Here is a 20,587-nt window from a genome sequence, read left to right as displayed (position 1 = left end):
CTTTAAAAAATAAAATAAAAAATGAGAAAGGTCTCAAATAAAATAACTAAATTTATACCTCAAAAAACTAGAGAAAAAACAATCTAAGCCCAAAGTTAGCAGAGGGAAGCAAACAAAGATCAGAGTAGAATATGAAATAGACTACTAAGGCAATATAAAAGATCAATGAAACTAAGAGCTGGGGGGTTTTTGAATACATGAACTGGTAGCAGACTGATGCCTTATGATTCCTCATGACTGATGACACAGAAATACAATCATAAGAGACTACCATGAAAACGATATGCCAACAAATTGGAAGATCTACAAGAAATGGGTAAATTCCAGGTTATGGGTATTAATTAAGAAGGGCATTTGTGCCTGGGTAGCTCATTCAGTTAATAAAATGTCCGACTTCAGTTCAGGTCATGGTCTTGTGGTTTGTGGGTTCAAGCCCCATGTCAGAGTCTGTGCTGACAATTCAAGAGTCTGGAGTCTGCTTTGGATCCTATTTCTCCCTCTCTGTCTGCCCCTCCCCTGCTCTCATGCTCTGTCTCTCTCAAAAATAAATAAGCATTAAACAATATTTTTAAAAAAAATAAAGGTACTTGTTATGATGAGAACTGGGTGTTATATGTGATGAATCACTAAATTCTTTTTTTTTTTAATGTTTTTATTCATTTTTGAGAGACAGAGCATGAGGGGGCGCAGAGGGGGATGCAGAGAGAGAGAGGGAGACACAAAATCTGAAGCAAGTTCCAGGCTCTGAGCTGTCAGCACAGAGCCTGACGCGGGGCTTGAACCACAAGATCATGACCTGAGCTGAAATCAGACACTTAACCGACTGAGCCACTCAGGGCCCCATGAATGACTAAATTCTACTCCTGAAACCAATATTACACCATATGTTAACTAACTAGAATTTAAATAAAAATTGAAAAAAAAATGGATAAATTTCTGGAAATATGCAACCTACCAAATCTGAATCATAAAGAAACAGAAAACTTGAACAGACTGATTACAGTAAGGAGATTAACAAAATCTAACCTTAGAGTAAACCAAAACCTCCCAAGAAAAAAAATGTCCAGAACCAGATGGCCCCATTAATGAATTCTACCAAATATTTAAAGAGCTAGTACCAATCCTTCTCAAACTCTACCAAAACACAGAAGAGGAGGGAGCACATCCAAACTCATTTTACAAGGCTAGCAGTACTCTGATACTAAAGCCAGACAAGGATACTACAAGAAAATAAAAGTATAGGTTTATATCCCTGATGAACAGTTGCAAAAATTCTCGACAAAATAGCAAATTGAATTCAACAGTACATTAAAAGGATTATACAGCATAATCAAGTGGAATTTGTTCCAGGGATACGGGGATGGTTCAACATCCATAGATCAATAAATATGGTATGCCGTATTAACAAAATGAAAGGTGAAAATCATATGATCATCCCAGTAAATGCAGAAAGAGCATTTGACAACATTCAACACCCATTCATGATGAAACCTCTCAACAAACTGGGCATAGAAGCAAGGTATGTCAATATAACAAAGGCCATGAACAACAAGCCCACAACCAACATCATAGTTAATAATGAAACACTGAATGCTTTTCCTGTAAGATCAGAAACAAAAGATGCCTGCTCTCACCACTCCAACATGCCTGTTTAATGGGTCATAGACAGTAGAATACATTCAAAGAAATGTTAATTGTAAAAAAGTATTAAAAGGAGAGGACTGCATTCTAAACAGTGGAGATCTTAACTTTAAGGGTGTGTGATGCAGGAGGGAAAAAAGCAAGTAACTGAGTGACGGGAACCTCAGTAAATGATTGCTATGTAAGATACCAAAAAGTAGAACTTCAAAAAGGAACAGTGTTCTGGTGCTACAGAGAAGCCATGTGGATTGGGAAGTTGTTAGTTGGGTTTTGGCAGTTAGGGAGTTCTCACCTTTGAGAGAGATTATTAGATTACTATAGATCAGTGGTTCTCAACTGGGGAGCTATTCTCCCCTACTTCCAGCCCCTTGAGACATTTGGTGATGTCTGGACACATTTTGGATTATCAAAACTGGGGGAGTACTACAGAGATATGGTGAGTAGAGTTCAGGGATCCAAAATGCACAGAACAGCTCCCAATGACCAAGAATTATCTGACCCATCATATCAGTAGTGCTAAGTTTGAGAAACCGTGCTGTAGATTAAAAAAAGGTGAGGAAAGGAGCAGATATCTATTGAGCCTCTGTTTGTTCCAAGAACTATAGGAAAATGATCTAACTTGAAGGTAGTAATTATGTGCTGGTTTGGTGTGTTTTTTGTTTTTGTTTTTTTTTGGAAATTAAAGAAGAGGATGGGGCACCTGTCTAGCTCAGTTGGAAGAGCATTTGAATCTTGGTGTTGGGGTCTTCAGTTTGAGGCCCATTTTGAGTGTAGAGATGACTTAAATAAACTTAAAAAAAAGGAGGGAGGGGTAAAATTATAGCAACTAGCATGAATAGGAAGCAAAGTTGAAAGAATTAATAATAAATCAAATGCTTAGCATGTTACCTGGTACATATTAAGTATTTACTAAATATTATTGCTTTTATTATTAATAACCGGTTCATTACCTGGGTGGCTCAGTCAGTTGAGCGTCCGACTTTGGCTCAGGTCATGACCCCACAGTTTCTAAATTCGAGCCCTGCATTGGGCTCTGTGCTAATAGCTCAGAGCCTGGAGCCTGCTTCAGATTCTGGCTCCCTCTCTCTCTGCCCCTCCTCCACTCACACTCTATCTCTCTAAAAAATAAATAAACGTTAAAAAAAAATTTTTAAGTAAATTCAATAAATCCATTTACAGATGTTCATTCAGTGCTAGTTACTATACGAGAAACAAAAACAAATGAAATATATACATACTTGTATGCTTATATTTCTTATTAATTTACAAACTTTTTGTAAGTAGGGTTTCTGTTTTACTTATTTCTATATCACACATAGAATTAATCTTGCATAATTAACCCAAAATACACATATTTTTGCTTAATGAAAAAAGGCTTATTGATGAATTCTTCACAAAAACAGCATAAGCATTTAACTCATTAAATTATAGTTGCTTCTTTACCTTCTTCTCCCTATTAGGTCATAAGCAGTGCAAGAATATACAGCAAGTTAGTTAGCCATCTCTGTATCATTCAAGACCTAACAAACACCTTGCCTGGCACATAATAGATGCCCAGAAAAATGTTTGTTAAATAAATGAGATCACAATCAGTGTCAGTAGTGTATTTTTTAAATACTAGCTGTTATCATCCCAGAGGAGGGGGAATACAATATGAAAATCCTTATCAGATAGTCCTTCTGTTTAATGTGAGTCTTCTGCTTAACACATTTCTTCTATGTTTAAAACTTAAAAGTTTTTCATTAAAAAAATACAGTTCAACTGAAGCTTCTTTTAAAGTTCTTCTGCTTTGTTTTTCTTATCTCTACAGTGCTGAATTATCCCAAGGTCATTACTGGAATGGGCTAGGCTCTCCTCCAGATTCCCCATCTCCTGGGAGTGATGTGTATTGTAGCAGTGAGCTGAATGACCCTCAGTATGACCAGAGTCTCTTGGAGAGCTTATTTTACACGGTACCTGTAAGTCATTAAACCTGCTGCTTTGGGAATTGAACATGAGTATAATATTATTAGGTGCAGGCATGTTGCCAGACAGAAAGCTATCCATTTTACATATCTCATTTTACAGATGAGGAGACAGGCCTAGTAAAGTTAAGAATTTAGGGGCAACTGGCTGGCTTAGTTGGTAGAGCATGCGACTCTTGATCTCAGAGCTGTGAGTTCAAGCCCCGTGTTGCGTATAGGGCTTAGTTAAAAAAAAAAAAGATGGGGGTGCCCTGGGTGGCTCAGTCAGTTAAGCATCTGGCTCTTGATCTCAAGCCCCATGGAACCTACTTAAAAAAAAAAAAATCAACCAGATTTAAGAATTTTGTCCAAGGACACATGTTAGAGCCAAGGTTAAAATTCAAGTTTACCTGAGTTCAAAGCCTATGGTTTTAGTATGTGGCTTCCTTAGACCTCTTCTAAGGAAGAGCTAATACAGGCATACCCTCAAAACCAACCTCAACTGGTATCTTTTCAAAATATTCCAGAAACACTTCTACTCACAGGTGTCAAATACCTCTACTGACCCTTAAGACATGACATTCTCAGGGCGCCTGGTGGCTCAGTCAGTTAAGCGTCTGACTTCACCTCAGGTCATGGTCTCATGGATCGTGGGTTTGAGCCTCATATCGGACTCTGTGCTGACAGCTCAGAATCTGGAGCCTGCTTTGGATTCTGTGTCTCCCTCCCTCTCTGCCCCTCACCCACGTGTGCTCTGTCTCTCTCAAAAATAAATAAATGTTTTTAAAAAAGATAAGACATTCTCTTTTCCAGGTAGTTCTAGCATTTTCAAAGTTCTTTGTTATATCAAGCTATATGTTCTGTTCATTGATGTGCCCTCTTTTAGAGTCTATATGTAATAAGTCCAATCCCTGTTCCATAAGTAAACATTTATATTTATGAAGATTGCTGTCATACTCCTGATTGTTCTTTTCTCCAGGTCAAAGATAACTGAAAATAGAAGGTAATTTATATCAGCTCAGTGGTAAGACAAGAGTTACCAAGGTCAGAGGAAACAGGGAGAACTTTAACATGAGATTCTCAGGAAAGGACATTATGCGGATTAGGGGGTTTTAACTGAGACTTGCAAAATAGTGTCTAGAGAAGTAGAGAAAAGATATGAAATGGGAATAGAAAGAATGACCTGTCTAGAGAAGACATTTGTGCATTGCAAGGGATCTAATTTGAATTGATGAGAAATTTTGTGGGAAAGCCATCATCAATAACGCAGGCTAGCCTATTGCTTTCTGTGACAGCCTTTGAATGTCAGGTGAGGAGGAAATGACATGATCAAGATGGTGGTTTAGGAATGTTAATGTAGGGAGCTAACTTGGGGAGAATACGTGGAAGCGAACAGGAAACCACAGACTGGAAACCATTGGGTTATTGGAGGTGTGTATTAGAGGGAGAGCTTGAAAGAGAGTGGCAGCAATGGGGCTGGAAAGGAAGAGATGGATTTCAAAGGCATTATAAATTATTAGGATTTCATGACTTTTTATATTAAAAATCATCACTGATGCTATGTTACTTACGGGATAAGAAGGAAAGGGAATTTATCTTTATTACACATTTTTTAAGGTTTGAGAAAGATAAAGAGAGCAAGTGGGGGAGGGGCAGAGAGAGAGGGAGAGGGAGAGAGAGAGAGAGAAGAGAGAGAGAGAGGAGAGAGAGAGAGAGAGAGAGAGAGAGAGAGAGAGAGAATCCCTAGCAGGCTCCATGCTCAGCACAGAGCCCAACTTGAGGCAGGAACTCACAAACTGCAAGATCATGACCTGAACCAAAATCAAGAGTCGGACACTTAGCCAGCTGAGCCACCCAGGCACCCCTTTATTATACATTTTTGATGTGGTGAGGAATTTACAAGTTATCTATTATTTTTGAGTACTGTGTCAAATGTTTTAAATTCATTATTTCTTTTACTAGCCCTATAAGATAGTGTTGTCTTTTACCTATCATGATATAAACACTTAGAGATGTTAATTACTAGTAATTAAGTGACAGAAATAGAATTCTTACCCTGGTCTATCTGGGGAAAAGCCTGTATTTTTCCCACTAGACCACATCATCTCATAAGCCATAAGCATGGCATTATTATCTGATCTTGACTTACCTCCCTAACCTCATTTCCCACTTTTGCCCTTTACCCTGTAGTCACACTGATTGTCTCATCACTCCTCAGACATTCTAGCTTTTTTTTTTTTTTTTTTATCTCTATTTCTTGCTCATACTGATCCTTCTCCTTTGAATGTTGAAATGCTTCTACACATCTGGTTACTTCTCTTTATTCTTTGAAAATAACTGATCACCTCTCTGAAGAAACCATCCTAGATTTCCCCACACAGAATTTATTACCTGAATGTCCACAGGATCTTGCACATACCTCTATCACAGCCCGTGTTATATGAGACAGTTCTTCATGAGCAAGAACATACCTGCATTTTTTTTGTATTACCAGTACACAAAAGCTTGATGAATTTTGAGTACTCAGTACTTAGTGAATAAATAAGTGCATGAATGGCACTAAGTAATCCCCATGCTATTTGAACAAAATAATTTAGAAAAGATTTGTTGATGGAAAGGAGTGAACCAGTAATGCAGTGGAAAAACAAAGGAGTAAGAATGCTCATGTCCTTCCCCAGGGTCAGTGTTTGATGGTCTTAATAGTGAATAATATCCACAGCTTAGAATTCAGCATTATTCACCTGTGTTTTTGGTTCCTAAAATTCTTAGTTTTTAAACAATCTAGTTTATATTTACTCTCTTTTCCTTCAGGCTGTTAGACACTTTTAAATTTTGAATGTCTTGTCTATAAGCATTTTTAAAAGCTGGCACTTAATAAAGAAAAACCTAAGAATAAAAAGCTTTGTAATTTCCTCTTGAAAAAGTTGTTCTTTTTCCTTGAAGGACATTCTTATCATGCTTATTTAACTATTGTTACCCTTGTCACAGGTCAATACAATATACACCCTGAGATGCTGAAAAAAGTGAGGTGGAGGTGATAAACTTAAAATGACATTGGATCTATTCTGCATTTATATTAACAAAAAAAAATTTTTGTTAATTTGGATTTTTTTTAATTTTTTTTAAATTTAAATTGTCTTCTCTCTTTATTTTGCATTTTGTGATAGAGCTAATCAGTAAATTGTGGTAGCTCCTTTTTCTCCAAATAAAATTTAATTACAGGGGGCTTAGCAACTGGTTCCTCCATTAATAGAATTTGTGATATAATAAACAGTTCATCTTAGCAAGATTAAGAGTAGAATGAATTACTAGTAGTATGGAGTGGTGAAAAAAGGTTGAGTCTTTGCATTCATATAGGTACATGACATTGTACCATTTTGCCTCAAATTGTGGTAGAAATACAGGCTTTGGAATCTGCCTTTGGTACTAGATGAATAGTCGGCGGTAAATAAGTAATGATATTATTGAGAATTTGAAAGAAGAATCTGTTTTCATTTATTTTCTTTGAACTGAACTTGTAGGTTATTTTTAAATACCAAGAGAAATGTGGGATTATCTCCCTGGCATTAGTTATCTCTTTAAAAGACTTACATATGTGCAGAGAAGATTTTGATTACTTTTAGAGAAATGTTTTCATTACCAGTTTTTTTTTTTTTAGTGCCTCTCTTTTTGCTTCTTCTCCCCCATAGAAATCGGATACCAGCATCAGTGATTTCTTCAGTGAAGACGATATTGTCTCTTCTAAAAAAATGAACCAGTCAGAAGCTCTTGCCATATCTCCCAAGGTTCTGGAGTCAAATGATAAGTTGAAAAAGAGGGCAGCGGGGAAGAAAAATAGGTGAGCCTCTCCATTAATGTTTATCTAGAGGCAAAAGCAAAGTCAGATTATTTTCACAAGATGTCTTAAAGTAAGTGACTTGTATTTCCCCAACACTATCATATTGGTTAAGTGAGTTACAATAATTCATTAAGTATTACTATCCTTAAAAGTGTAATAATATATGGGAGCCTAGGTGGCTCAGTCAGTTGAGTGCCCCACTCTTGATTTTGGCTCAGATCATGATCCCAGGGTCATGGGCTCGAGCCCACATAGGGCTCCATGCTGAGTGTGGAGTCTGCTTGGGATTCTCTCTCTCTTTCTCTCTCTCTGCCCCCTCCCTGCTTGTGCTGTCTCTCTCTCTCTCTCTCTCTCTCTCTCTCTCTCTCTCTCTCTCTCAAAAGAAAAATTTTTTTAAGTGTAATAATATGAAAAGATGGATACAGTAAAATGGGTAAGGGAGAAAGCAGAATTCTGGGTTAAATGTGTGCTACACTACATTTATGTGGAAAATATATGTAAAGAAAAATGAAAAGGAGTACATTAAAGTGATGATAGTAGTTATGTTAAAGTAGTGGGTAACTGAAGTAATGTCTGTATTCCTTGTAGAAAATCTAATTCTGTAACATCAGTTTTTATACTTGTGTGGAGACAAGCCTTTAGGTTATAAGAATGTTTTTTTGTTTTTGTTTTTTGAGAGAGAGAATGTGAGCAGGAGAGGGGCAGAGAGAGTAGGGGACAGGATCTGAAGCAGGCTCTGTGCTAACAGCAGCGAGCCTGATGTGGGGCTCAAATTCACAAACTGGGAGATCATGACCTGAGCTGAAGTCGGATGCTCAACCAACTGAGCCACCCAGGTGCCCGGATTACAAGAATGTTTTTTAACATTTTTTGAAATTTCTTTCACTGTGGATTAGGACCAGAATTCTGGTGATTGAAGTCATTTCTCAATCCTCAATAACTTGTGAATTAAGATACTTGCTGCCCTTCTTCTTTCATTTTCTTGCCTATCAAACTAGATTATTTCATGTTGGGCCTCGGACTATCTGTTTCACTGTCTATATTAACTCCTTGCAGAAATTTGGTTGAACAACAGATATCAGAAACTCCAGAAGATGCCCGAGTGATGACACTAAGTGTGGATAGACTGGCCCTTTTGGGTAGAACACATTCCGTCAGAATTATCATCGAAACAATGAGGGTCCCTCCAGATAGTCCTCAGATGACCTCTGGCAAAAAAAGCTTTTCTGGGAGACCACCTAATGTGACAGCAACAACAAAGCGGTACGTCTCTAATATGGAAGAGCTAAATTTGACATTTCTGCAAAGTGTATCTGATGATAATGATAAATAATTGTATAACATTTTATGATTTATAAAGTGCTTTCATATGAATCATTCAGTCAACAAAAATATAACAAATTCCTCACTAGGTTTTGGGCATGATATTAGGTGAGCATGAGAATAAAGGCAACTAAGACCCTGACTCTGTTGTTACATACTTTATAGTCAGAAAAGAAACACATTTAAATGGCTATCTATATAACACAGGAATATAGGAGCCAAAATAGGTGTGTTATATTTAAAGTGCTGTAGAAAATTTGTAGACTTACTGTGGTGATCATTTTCCAACATATACAAAAGTCAAATCATTATGCTATATGCCTGAAACTAATACAATGTTATACGTCAATTATGTGTCAGTAATAGAGAGAGAGAGAGCACAAACTATGGGAGCACAGGAAGTTCTGCCTGAAAGGACTAGTTGAAGGCTTTGAAGAGAAGAGATAGGGCCTCTGAGGATCTGAGGTGCTGAAAATAGGACCTTGAAAGATATGTAGGATTGATCAGACAGTAAATACGTTTGTTATTTGGTTTATGTTTTTTAATCACCTTTTTTGGTTTTGATTTTTAGCACCTTCTTTGTGGAATATCACTTTCCTGTGGGCTTTTCTAAAGGTGGATTGGGAAAAACAGCTTTGATCACTGAGGTCGTTCGACTTGCCTCCAGTAAAATTACAGATGGAAGTAAGAGACTGGTTTTCTGCTCTTTAGACATTTTGGCTGTGGAAGAATTTTTCAATCCCTAAATACTCATCTGACTTTTATAGTACCGTAGAATCTTAGAAAGTATTTTGAGATGAATCTACTCTAATTCCTTTATTTTATAAGTGAGAAAACTGGCCTAGAGGTGCTAGGACTCTTCTGATTCAAGTCAGGAAGTCAGTAACATACCTGAGACTAGAATGCAGAACTCCTGATGCTTAGAGCATGTTTGTTCAACTATTGCCATTTTTCTTCTATTTTTTATTTAAAAAAATTTTTTTAATGTTTATTTATTTTTGAGGGAGAGAGAGAGAGACAGACAGAGTGCAGACAGGGGAGAGGCAGAGAGAGAGGAAGACACAGAATCAGAAGCAGGCTCCAGGCTCCGAGCTGTCAGCACAGAGCCTGACACAGGGCTCAAACCCGTGAACCACAAGATCATGACCTGAGCCAAAGTTGGATGCTTAACTGACTGAGCCACCCAAGCACCCCTCTTTTATTCTTCTTTTTAAAGCAGCTTTATCAAGATACAATCACATACTATACAGTTTAACTATTTGAAGTGTTCATTGAACCCACTGAAGAATTCAGTCATTTTTATTATATTCGAAGTGTTATGTAATCATCATGATCTAATTTAGAACATTTTCATCACTTCAAAAGAAATTCCTTACTCATTAGCATTCATTCCTCATTTTCCTGTCTCCACCCACACCTGCACTAAGCAACCCCTAATCTATTTTTTGTCTATGATTTTACTCTGGGCATTTCATACAATATGTGATTTTTGTAACTGGCTTCTTTGACTTACCATGATATTTTCAAATTTGCTCTATGTTATGTCATGTTTCAGTACTTTGCTTCTTTTTATGGCTATATAATATTTACTTGTATGGCTATACCACATTTGTTTATCCATTCATCAGCTGATGGGCATTTGGGTTGTTTCTGCTTTTTTGGCTATTGTGGATAATGCTTATGAACATTAGTGTACATGTTTTTGTGTAGACATACGCTTTCATTTCCCTTGGGTGTATACCTAACAGTGGAATTGCTGAGTCATATGATAACTGTATGTTTTAACTTTTTGAAGAACTGCCAGTTTTCAACAGCTGCTCCACCATTTTACATTCTCAGCAACTATGTGTGGAGGGCTCCAGTTCTCCACATCTTCCCCAAAACTTGTTGTCTTTCATTATTTTTTATTTTAACCATTTTAGGGATTATGAAGTACTATCTCACTGTGGGGTTTTGGTTTGTTTGTTTGGTTGGTTGGTTTTTTTAATTAAAAAAAAAAAAAAACAAAAAACTTATTTTGAGAGAGAGAGAAAGAGAGAGAGAAAGAATCCTAAGCAGACTCTGTGCTGTCAACACAGAGCCCAACGCAGGGCACAATCCCACGAACTGTGAGAACATGACCTGAGCTGAAATCAAGAGTTAGACACTTAACTGACTGAGCCACCCAGGTGCCCTTGCCTGGGGTTTTGATTTGTATTACCCTATGATTAATGATGTTGAGTATGTTTTCATGTGCTTACTGTCCATTTGTATATCTTGGAGAAATGTTGCAGTCCTTTGGCCATTTTTAAGTTTTTGTTACTGGGTTGTAAGAATTCTTTATACATTCTGGGGCGCCTGGGTGGCGCAGTCGGTTAAGCGTCCGACTTCAGCCAGGTCACGATCTCGCGGTCCGTGAGTTCGAGCCCCGCGTCAGGCTCTGGGCTGATGGCTCAGAGCCTGGAGCCTGTTTCCGATTCTGTGTCTCCCTCTCTCTCTGCCCCTCCCCCGTTCATGCTCTGTCTCTCTCTGTCCCAAAAATAAATAAACGTTGAAGAATTCTTTATACATTCTGGATATAGGACCCTTATGAGAGCTATGATTTTCAAATATCTTCTCCCATTAACAGACTGTCCTTTCACTTTCTAAAAAGTATCACTTATAGCACAAAAGTTTTAAATTTTGCTGTAGTCTAGTTTAGTTTTTCTTTTGTTGCGTGCACTTTTGGTATTGTCTTTTTTTTTCTATTTTAAGTATTTTTACAAAAAAATAAAAGGCTTAAAGGGGTACTATAATAAACATTTATGTTCCTGTCATCCAAAGTTATATAACTTTCTAACAGATTTTGTGAATATCTTTGCCTTGGTTATTCAATTTAATCCATGAACTGTTCATCAGTGTGGAATTCTTTCTCTGGGAGCTAATTTGAGAAGTAAGAGATATGATCCTAATTCTCCTATACATTCAAGTGACTTTCCTATATGGCATGGTAACATTGGATTTTTAAATTTTTATTTTGTTTCATTTATTTATTTTTAATGTTTATTTATTTTGAAAGAGAAAGATAGCATGAGCAGGGGAGGGGCAGAGAGAGAGGGAGAGAGGGAGAGAGAGAGAGAGAGAGAGAGAGATAACGAACGAACCCCAAGCAGGCTCCAGGCTGTCAGCACAGAGCCCAACATGGGCTTGAACTCAAGAATCATGAGATAATGACCTAAACTGAAATTGAGACTCAGACACTTAACTGGCTAAGCCATCCAGGTGCCCCTATTTATTATTTTAACTAGATATAATCCATTTACTTGGTTCAAAATCTTTGTAGGCAGTGTTGTAAATTTTATATTATTACTAAGATATTTTATGCATATGTAAGCAAATATGTTTATCCTTTCTCGCCCTCCTATTTTTACCCAAGTATTAGCATACTATATGCACTGTTCTGCACCTTGTCTTTAACAGTGTATCTTAGTAATTTTTTCATTAGTCCTTTCTGAGTCATAATATTCCATTGTATGCATATGCCATAATTTAAACACCCTTTATTGTGAGGTACCTGGGTGGCTCAGTCACTTGAGCATCCGACTTCAGCTCAGGTCATAATCTCATGGTTCGTGGGTTTGAGCCCTGTATCAGGCTCTCTGCTGTCAGCGCAGATCTCACTTTGGATCCTTTGTCCTGTCTCTCTCTCTGTACCTCCCCCACTTGCACTCTCTCAAAAATAAATAAACATAAAAAAAAAAATGCCTTGATTAATATATCAATATTTAAGTTATTTCAATCTTACTGTTAAAAACGGTACCTCAGTAGAATAATTTTGTACATGCATCATTTCTCATTTGATGTGAGTATATCCAGCACAAACATTAAAAATACTTATTTACTCTTAAAAACAGCACTTAAAGTAATTTAATATATTTTTACTAGGATGTGTTGGTGTTACTTTCCCCATCACCTTAAAGGAAGAATTAGGGCATTTAAAATTTTTCATATGTTTACTTCTGGCTGAACGCTTAAATTATTGACAGCAACAGAAGCTGTTATGGAGGTTTGTTCAGTGCATTCAGGAATGCCTAATTGATCCTGCTGGTTGAAAGTATGTTTGAGGAGCTTTAATATGCTTAAAACTTATCAAACCCCTATATGCAGAGAAAAATGTTGGATCATTTTCTCAGGTCTTCGCTTCTATCTCCATCTACCTGTGTCACATCTGGTGATTTTCTTAAAATTTTTCTGAGCTTCAGTTTCCCCATCTATAAAATTGAGATACAGCAAGGGCACATGAGTTTCAGTTAATGTAGTACCTGCAAAGCAAGGACACAAGGGATTGATAGACAGTCAAATGGGATAATGAATATAAAAGCATTAATCTCTAAAATAGTATGTAACAAATAGTAGCTCACGTTTATGAGGCACTAAACTACATGCCAAGAATTCAACTCAGTGTTTTATATACATTAACCATTTAACTGATTTTCATAAAAAAAAAAAAAAAAACTCAGTCCTTTGTAACTGTCTCACTCATAAATTAAAACACAAACACACAACAACAATCAAGTATCTTGTCTAAGATCATACAACTGGCTTATTGGTGAACTAGAATTTGAACCTAGAATATTTTATATTCCAAGCTCTGTGCTCTTAGTCTGTATTGCTTTTCAATTATTACTATCATTATTGTTGGCCACGGTAGTTGAGTTCTCCCCATGTCCTTCTGTAAAAGATCATATTGGAAGTGTGGAATAAGCATCAAGCCAGGAATTAGAAGACAGAATTCTAGTTCTGTTTATACCACACACTAATCGTATGACCTTAGGCAAATCACTTTTTTCATCTGTGGGCCTCTCTTAACAGTAACATGGATTGGACTAGGTATTTTCAAGATAACCTTCCAACTCTTATTTTCCACCCTTCCAGCTCTTAAAAAATAACTTCTCTGGGACATTGTTTAGCAATTTATTTACGTGATTTCTTTTTCCATTGTTACCTAACTCGCTTTTTATGGTGGTAAAAACAAAAACACAAGCTTTAGAAACAGTTAAGATAATATAGTGCTAAAAATGTACCTAGATGGTGAGGAAAAATCTGAATGAAATAGTTTTGTTTGTACAAAAAAGACTTTTTGGTATCCACAGTGCTTTTTCATCTATTACCTCAGTCCTTTCAGCACACTGATGAGCTATGGGTGTTGTCTTACTTCCCTTCTCCTGGTAGGAAAATCGGGGAAACTGGTCTCTTGGGTGTGGGTTTCCTGGGCCCAGACCTTTTGTTTACAGTTCCTGTGTGGATCCAGATTAGAAGACCCAGATCCTGTTTATGAGTACCAAGAGAAGTATACAGAGTCAAGAATTAAGATGGCAAAGATGAGGGACGCCTGAGTGGCTCAGTTGGTCAAGCATCTGACTTTTGATTTTGGCTTAGGATCATAGTGCTGAGATCTGTGCTGACAGTGCTGAGCCTGCTTGGGATTCTGTCTCTCTTCCCCTCCCCAACTCGCACATGTGTGCACTCTCTCTCAAAATAAATAACTTAAAAAAATTTTTTTTTCTTGGGGCATCTGGGTGGCTCAGTCAGTTAATCCTCCGACTTCGGCTCAGGTCGTGATCTCTTGGTTTGTGAGTTTGAGCCCCACATCGGGCTCTGTGCTGACAGCTCAGAGCCTGGAGCCTAATTCAGATTCTGTGTCTCCCCCTTCTCTCTGCTCCTCCCATGCTCATGCTCTGCCTCTTTCTGTTTCTAAATAATAAATAAACGTTAAAAAATAAACGTTTTATTTTTAAAAAGTTTTTAAGAACATAGAAAAAATAGTTAAAAAAATGATGGCAAAGATGAATAAAATTGATCAGTAGACCAAAATGAGCAGTTTGAATGAATACCAGAGGTAGCAAGTCTCTCTGTAACTGGGCCTTGTGAGGGTTTTCCACATCCATTTTAAGAGTTAGAAGTGAATGAACAGGAAGATCATTTTACAGGTGGTAAATTGTGGTTGAGGTGGTCACTAGCAAGTAACAGAACTGGAGCTGGAACTTATATTCTTTGATTCTAATCCCAGATTCCTTTTTTTTTTTTTTTTAATCTGTTAAAGCCCCATAGCAGTGAGCACAAACTCAAATACTACATTATCCCATTTACACTTGTTATTACAGCAGAAACCCCTTCCCTTCCATCTAAGAGACAGCTTTACCCTGCCTAACAACACTGCCAAGTAACATCAGTACCTGGCACCCTGTGTGAATATGATAGTAGGAGTCCCCTCCCCTAGTCTTCAGCCAGAAGCTAAACTCATTTTTGTTGTTACACTTTTTGATTCAGTTCTCTTCATTTATCCCTCATTGTCCCACCTCCAGCCCACCCCCTTCTTTTGTTATACTGCTTACCAACTTGTCTTTTAAAAACAATAAACCATATTACCTTACACCCAGTGAAGATCTCTTTTTTTCGCATCCTGTGCTCATGTGCTTGACATGAATTTCTCATAGCAAAACTAGAGCAACATAGCACTGCTTATCTTCCATGTGTCAAACCTAGGGTTTTCTCTTTGTATCTGCTCCTTAAATCCCTATAACACTAACACCTTTAGGAAATTACACGGACTAGATTTCTGAAAGAGATTTTAGTTAGATCAAAAAGGAGGTGGGTGGGTGGTGTCAAAGCATGGATTGATGATGGCTCTAGTTGGTAGCCTGACATGTGCTTATGTGTTTGATTCTCCTTACAGTGGTGAAATTCCAGCAGCGATCTGTGTTTCCAGTACAGTTTGGTGGCCCAATGATAGAACACTGGTGGAATTCCAACCTCACTTTCCAAATTTACACAAAGAAAACCCCACAGAAAAAGGTATCTCAAGTCTTTTTAACCTTTGCCTTACCATTTATACTAAGGAATTAGAGCATACTTAAAATTATATTCCTACATAAACTAGGAATTTCTCCAGGCTCAAACGGCACTAATAACTTATTTCTAATTTCTGTTTACTATTTGTTATAAGTCAGATATGCTAAAAGCACTACACGAACACACTATCAAATTTAATCATTACAACTCTGTGAATTAGGTACATTATTATCTTTATTTTACAGACAAACTGAGATTTAGTGAAGTTTAGTAACTTGTCTAAGATCACACAAGCTAATAAAAGACAAAGTCAGGCAGAACTCCATCTCAAGTTTTCTGACTTCAGATCCTAAGTTCTTAACCTTTTTACTGTATTCCCTGCTTACAGAGAGGTGACTACTTAGATTGATATAGGTTATTAGCCTTAATTTAAGACTCTATTTCCTATTTCCAGGCAGAATATGTAGAGATCCAAGAAAATATAATGTGGATAGCAGTTTTGACCAGCTTATTCCAAGTTTATCAAATGCACTTGCAGTTGGCACAACATAAATCAATAAACTATGTCATGAACAGTTTTTGTTAAACAGTAGCCTTTTTAATCTTTGACCTCTTCTTTGGTATGGATCGCATGAGGAATGTAGCTTGAGGTTTTTTTGTTTTTTCAGAGGATATAAATAATACAAGATAATTCTACAACCTCAAGACAACCTCTGTAAACATTTCAGTATATTTACATTGAATCATCTAGCTAATGACTTCTTTCTAATAGAATTATACATGTGTTTTGCAGAGAACTTGAAAAAATATTTTTGAAAAGCAAAAATTGTCTATAATCCCATCGCCAAGAAATAACTATTGTTAATATTTGTTTTCCCTTTGCTTTTTCCAAATGAATACAATACATGTGTAAATCTTTGGCAGTATTAGGATAACTTTGTATACAGCGTTTATCCTACTTTTTAAAAAGTTTAACATTATCTTTATAAATATTTGAAGATTTACTATATATAACTTAATACCCTATTTTACCAAACATCAAAACAGATATTGGTCATATTATTTCAGACTTTTTGTAAACATCATTTTAATGGCTACATATTATTGCATTATAGCAGTATGGTCTATAATTAATAATTCCTGATTATTGGACCTCTAGTTCTAATTGTTAATTTTTAAGACATTTAAATATTTAAGATATATTTGTGTGTAAGTTTTTTATGTGTTTCTTATTTCTTTAGTATAAATTCCCAGAAGCAATTACTAAGCTAAAGAGTATATTTTTTAATTTTTTTTTTAATGCTTATTTTTGAGACAGAGGGAGACAGAGAGCGAGTGGGGGAGGGGCAGAGAGAGAGGGAGACACAGAATCTGAAACAGGCCCTGGGCTGTGAGCTGTCACCACAGAGCCTGATGTGGGGCTTGAACCCACGAACCGTGAGATCATGACCTGAGCTGAAGTCAGACACTTAACTGACTTAGCCACCCAGGCACCCCAAAAGAGTAAATATTTAAGGGGCACCTGAGTGGTTCAGTCGGTTGAGCATGTCTGACTTTTGATTTTGGCTCAGGTCACGATCTCCCAGTTCATGAGATTGAGCCCCACATTAGTCTCTGAGGTTCTCTCTCTCCCTCTCTCTCTGCTCCTCCCTCCCCCCAAAATAAGTAAATAAATAAACTTTAAAAAAAAAAGAGTGAATATTTTTATTGCCAAATTTGCAGTCCAGAAGTATGTTGCCAGTTTGTATTCCCAGCTTCACACACACGATAGCCTCTGTTTTTCCATAACCTTGATAGCATGAGATATATTAAGTTTTGTAATTTTACTAGCTTAATGGCAAAAATTTGTATCATCTAAATTTTATTTTTTTATTTTTATTAGTGAAGTTGAAAACTTTTTGTAAAGCATTAACTCTTAAAAAAAAATAATCTTCCAAACTCTTGGTGACTTATGAAACTCTCTATAATCTTCCAGGGAGAAGTAATAAAACCCAGAATGGGGACCAAAATATGACAGAATATAGATTCCCACTTAAAGTTGCCTTCGCCAAATAGTTAAGCTATTTACTTCATAAAGCATGGGTTCTCTTCTAAGCTGTCCTATGTTGTCACTTCAGTTAAAATCTCCCGTGGCTTGTCTTTAGTTAACCTGAATTTTTTCTTTCCTTCTCTCAGCCAGAAGTCATTGGATCTGCATCAATGCCTTTACGAAGTGTCATTCAGTCTGAGTTGCTTTCTTTCAGTAACCAGCTTCCAGTGCGACAGGAAAATGGTCAGACTCCACTTGGCCCCCTTAAGGTACATAGATATACATTCAGGTAGTCATGTATTTACAGAGCATCCATCACTGGCTAGCATGAATAAGAAAATCAGGGCCTCTCCTCTTGCACTTCTGTTAAAATAGGGCACCAGACCAGAAGTAGACCCACAAATGTATGGCCAACTAATTTTTGTCAAAGCAGGAAAGAACCATCCAATGGAAAAAAGACAGTCTTTTTAACAAATAGTGCTGGGAGAACTGGACAGCAACATGCAGAAGATTGAAACTAGACCACTTTCTCACACCATTCACAAAAATAAACTCAAAATGGATAAAGGACCTGAATGTGAGACAGGAAACCATCAAAACCCTAGAGGAGAAAGCAGGAAAAGACCTCTCTGACCTCAGCCACAGCAATTTCTTACTTCACACATCCCCAAAGGCAAGGGAATTAAAAGCAAAAATGAACTACTGGGACCTTATGAAGATAAAAAGCTTCTGCACAGCAAAGGAAACAACCAACAAAACTAAAAGGCAACCAACGGAATGGGAAAAGATATTTGCAAATGACATATTGGACAAAGGGCTAGTATCCAAAATCTATAAAGAGCTCACCAAACTCCACACCCGAAAAACAAATAATCCAGCGAAGAAATGGGCAGAAAACATGAATAGACACTTCTCTAAAGAAGACATCCGGATGGCCAACAGGCACATGAAAAGATGCTCAACGTCGCTCCTCATCAGGGAAATACAAATCAAAACCACACTCAGATATCACCTCACGCCAGTCAGAGTGGCCAAAATGAACAAATCAGGAGACTATAGATGCTGGCGAGGATGTGGAGAAACGGGAACCCTCTTGCACTGTTGGTGGGAATGCAAATTGGTGCAGCCACTCTGGAAAACAGTGTGGAGGTTCCTCAAAAAATTAAAAATAGACCTACCCTATGACCCAGCAATAGCACTGCTAGGAATTTATCCAAGGGACACAGGAGTACTGATGCATAGGGGCACTTGTACCCCAATGTTTATAGCAGCACTCTCAACAATAGCCAAATTATGGAAAGAGCCTAAATGTCCATCAACTGATGAATGGATAAAGAAATTGTGGTTTATATACACAATGGAGTACTACGTGGCAATGAGAAAGAATGAAATATGGCCCTTTGTAGCAACATGGATGAAACTGGAGAGTGTTATGCTAAGTGAAATAAGCCATACAGGGAAAGACAGATACCATATGTTTTCACTCTTATGTGGATCCTGAGAAACGTAACAGAAACCCATGGGGGAGGGGAAGGAAAAAGAAAAAGAGGTTAGAGTGGGAGAGAGCCAAAGCATAAGAGACTCTTAAAAACTGAGAACAAACTGAGGGTTGATGGGGGGTGGGTAATGTGTATTGAGGAGGGCACCTTTTGGGATGAGCGCTGGGTGTTGTATGGAAACCCATTTGACAATAAATTTCATATGTTGAAAAAAAAATAGGGCAGCAGAATTACTGTGAAGAAAATAAACAGTATGATATAATAGTGAATACCTGGGAGGAAATAGACAATGGTGGTCAGAGAAGGTCTCTCTAAGAAAGTAACATTTTAGGTAAGATATGAAGGAGAAGAGGCCACCAAGTAAAAAGCAGAGGAAAGATCATTCCAGAGAAAGGGAATAACACAGGCAAAGGCCGTAAAGCAAGAATGTTGCCATATAATAGTGAGCCAAGAAGGAGAATGGTAGAGAGTAAGATTGGACAGGCACTCAGTAGCCATATCATTCAGAGTTTTGTAGGTAAGCATAAAGAGTGTAGATTTTATTATAAGAGCCACGAAAGGACTTTGAAGTATGAGAAAAACATCTGATTGACTTTTTTTTAAAGTTTATTTATTTTGAGAGAGTGTGAGTCAGGGAGGGGCAGAGAGAGAGGGAGAGAATCTCAAGCAGGCTCCTTGCTGTCAGCACAGAGCCTGATGTGGGGCTCAAACCCACAAACCGTGAAATCATGACCTGAGCTGAAGTCGGAAGCTTAACCGACTGAACTACCCAGGTGCCCCTGATTTACATTTTTAAAAGATAACTGTGGACAATAGATTGTGGGGGGCAAGAAGAAAAATAGGGAGACTGTTGAATTAGTCCAGGAAAGAGATAATTGATGGCTTGGACTAGAGTAGTGACAGGGAACAAGGAGAGAAGTGACTGAGTTTGTGGCCTGGTGGAATGAATTCTGATATATAATTCGTTGGAGAGAGGGTTCTTTCCTTGTATTAAGAAGCTGCAGGATTTCTTAGGTAGCAGAATTTGAATGTGTAGCTTCAGTATGGCTTTGTCTTATTGTCCTGGTGAGCTTTTAAAATCACAGCCAGGGGCACCTGGATGGCTCAGTCAGTTAAGCTTCTGACTTCAGTTCAGGTCATGATCTCATGGTTAGTGAGTTCAAGACCCACGTCAGGTTCTGTGTTGACAGCTGAGAGCCTAGAGCCTGCTTTAGATTCTGGTCTCCCCCTCTTTCTTCCCCTCCCTTGCTCATGCTCTGTCTCACCCTGTCTCTCAGAAAATTAAAAAAAAAAAAAATTTTTATAAAAAAAACGTCTTTTTTTAATTATCACAGCCATACCCATGTCATTTCCATGGCTCTCCATTATCCAAAAGATAAAATACAGGGCTCACTATGTGGCCCTAACATACCACTTGCAGCTTCCTTACCAGTAGCCATATCAAACTATGTAAAGAATTAGTAAGGTATCATGATGGTTCATACCTCCATGCTTTTAATCTTGA

General features: G+C 37.5%; 1 protein-coding gene across 11 annotated transcripts in view; it reads left to right on the top strand.

The window, feature by feature from the left end:
• C2CD3 (C2 domain containing 3 centriole elongation regulator) overlaps positions 1–20,587 on the top strand; it is a 146,983-nt gene that overhangs the window by 34,907 nt on the left and 91,489 nt on the right. For 9 of the 11 annotated variants that reach the window (XM_086678279.1, XM_086678277.1, XM_086678282.1 and 6 more), the window contains 6 exons: positions 3,452–3,599; positions 7,274–7,422; positions 8,479–8,685; positions 9,317–9,429; positions 15,440–15,558; positions 17,731–17,853. In XM_086678279.1, the coding sequence (XP_086534405.1) occupies positions 3,452–3,599; positions 7,274–7,422; positions 8,479–8,685; positions 9,317–9,429; positions 15,440–15,558; positions 17,731–17,853 (859 nt within the window). Of the gene's footprint in view, positions 1–1,350; positions 1,520–3,451; positions 3,600–7,273; positions 7,423–8,478; positions 8,686–9,316; positions 9,430–15,439; positions 15,559–17,730; positions 17,854–20,587 lie in introns of all 11 variants that reach the window. The other 2 variants (XM_086678283.1, XM_086678284.1) reach the window with 1 other exon arrangement.

This window comes from Puma concolor, chromosome D1 (assembly GCF_028749965.1).
Source record: "Puma concolor isolate L17-30 chromosome D1, mPumCon1.1.hap2, whole genome shotgun sequence".
NCBI classification, from domain to species: domain Eukaryota; kingdom Metazoa; phylum Chordata; class Mammalia; order Carnivora; family Felidae; genus Puma; species Puma concolor.
This window is presented reverse-complemented; position numbering and strand designations above follow the sequence as displayed.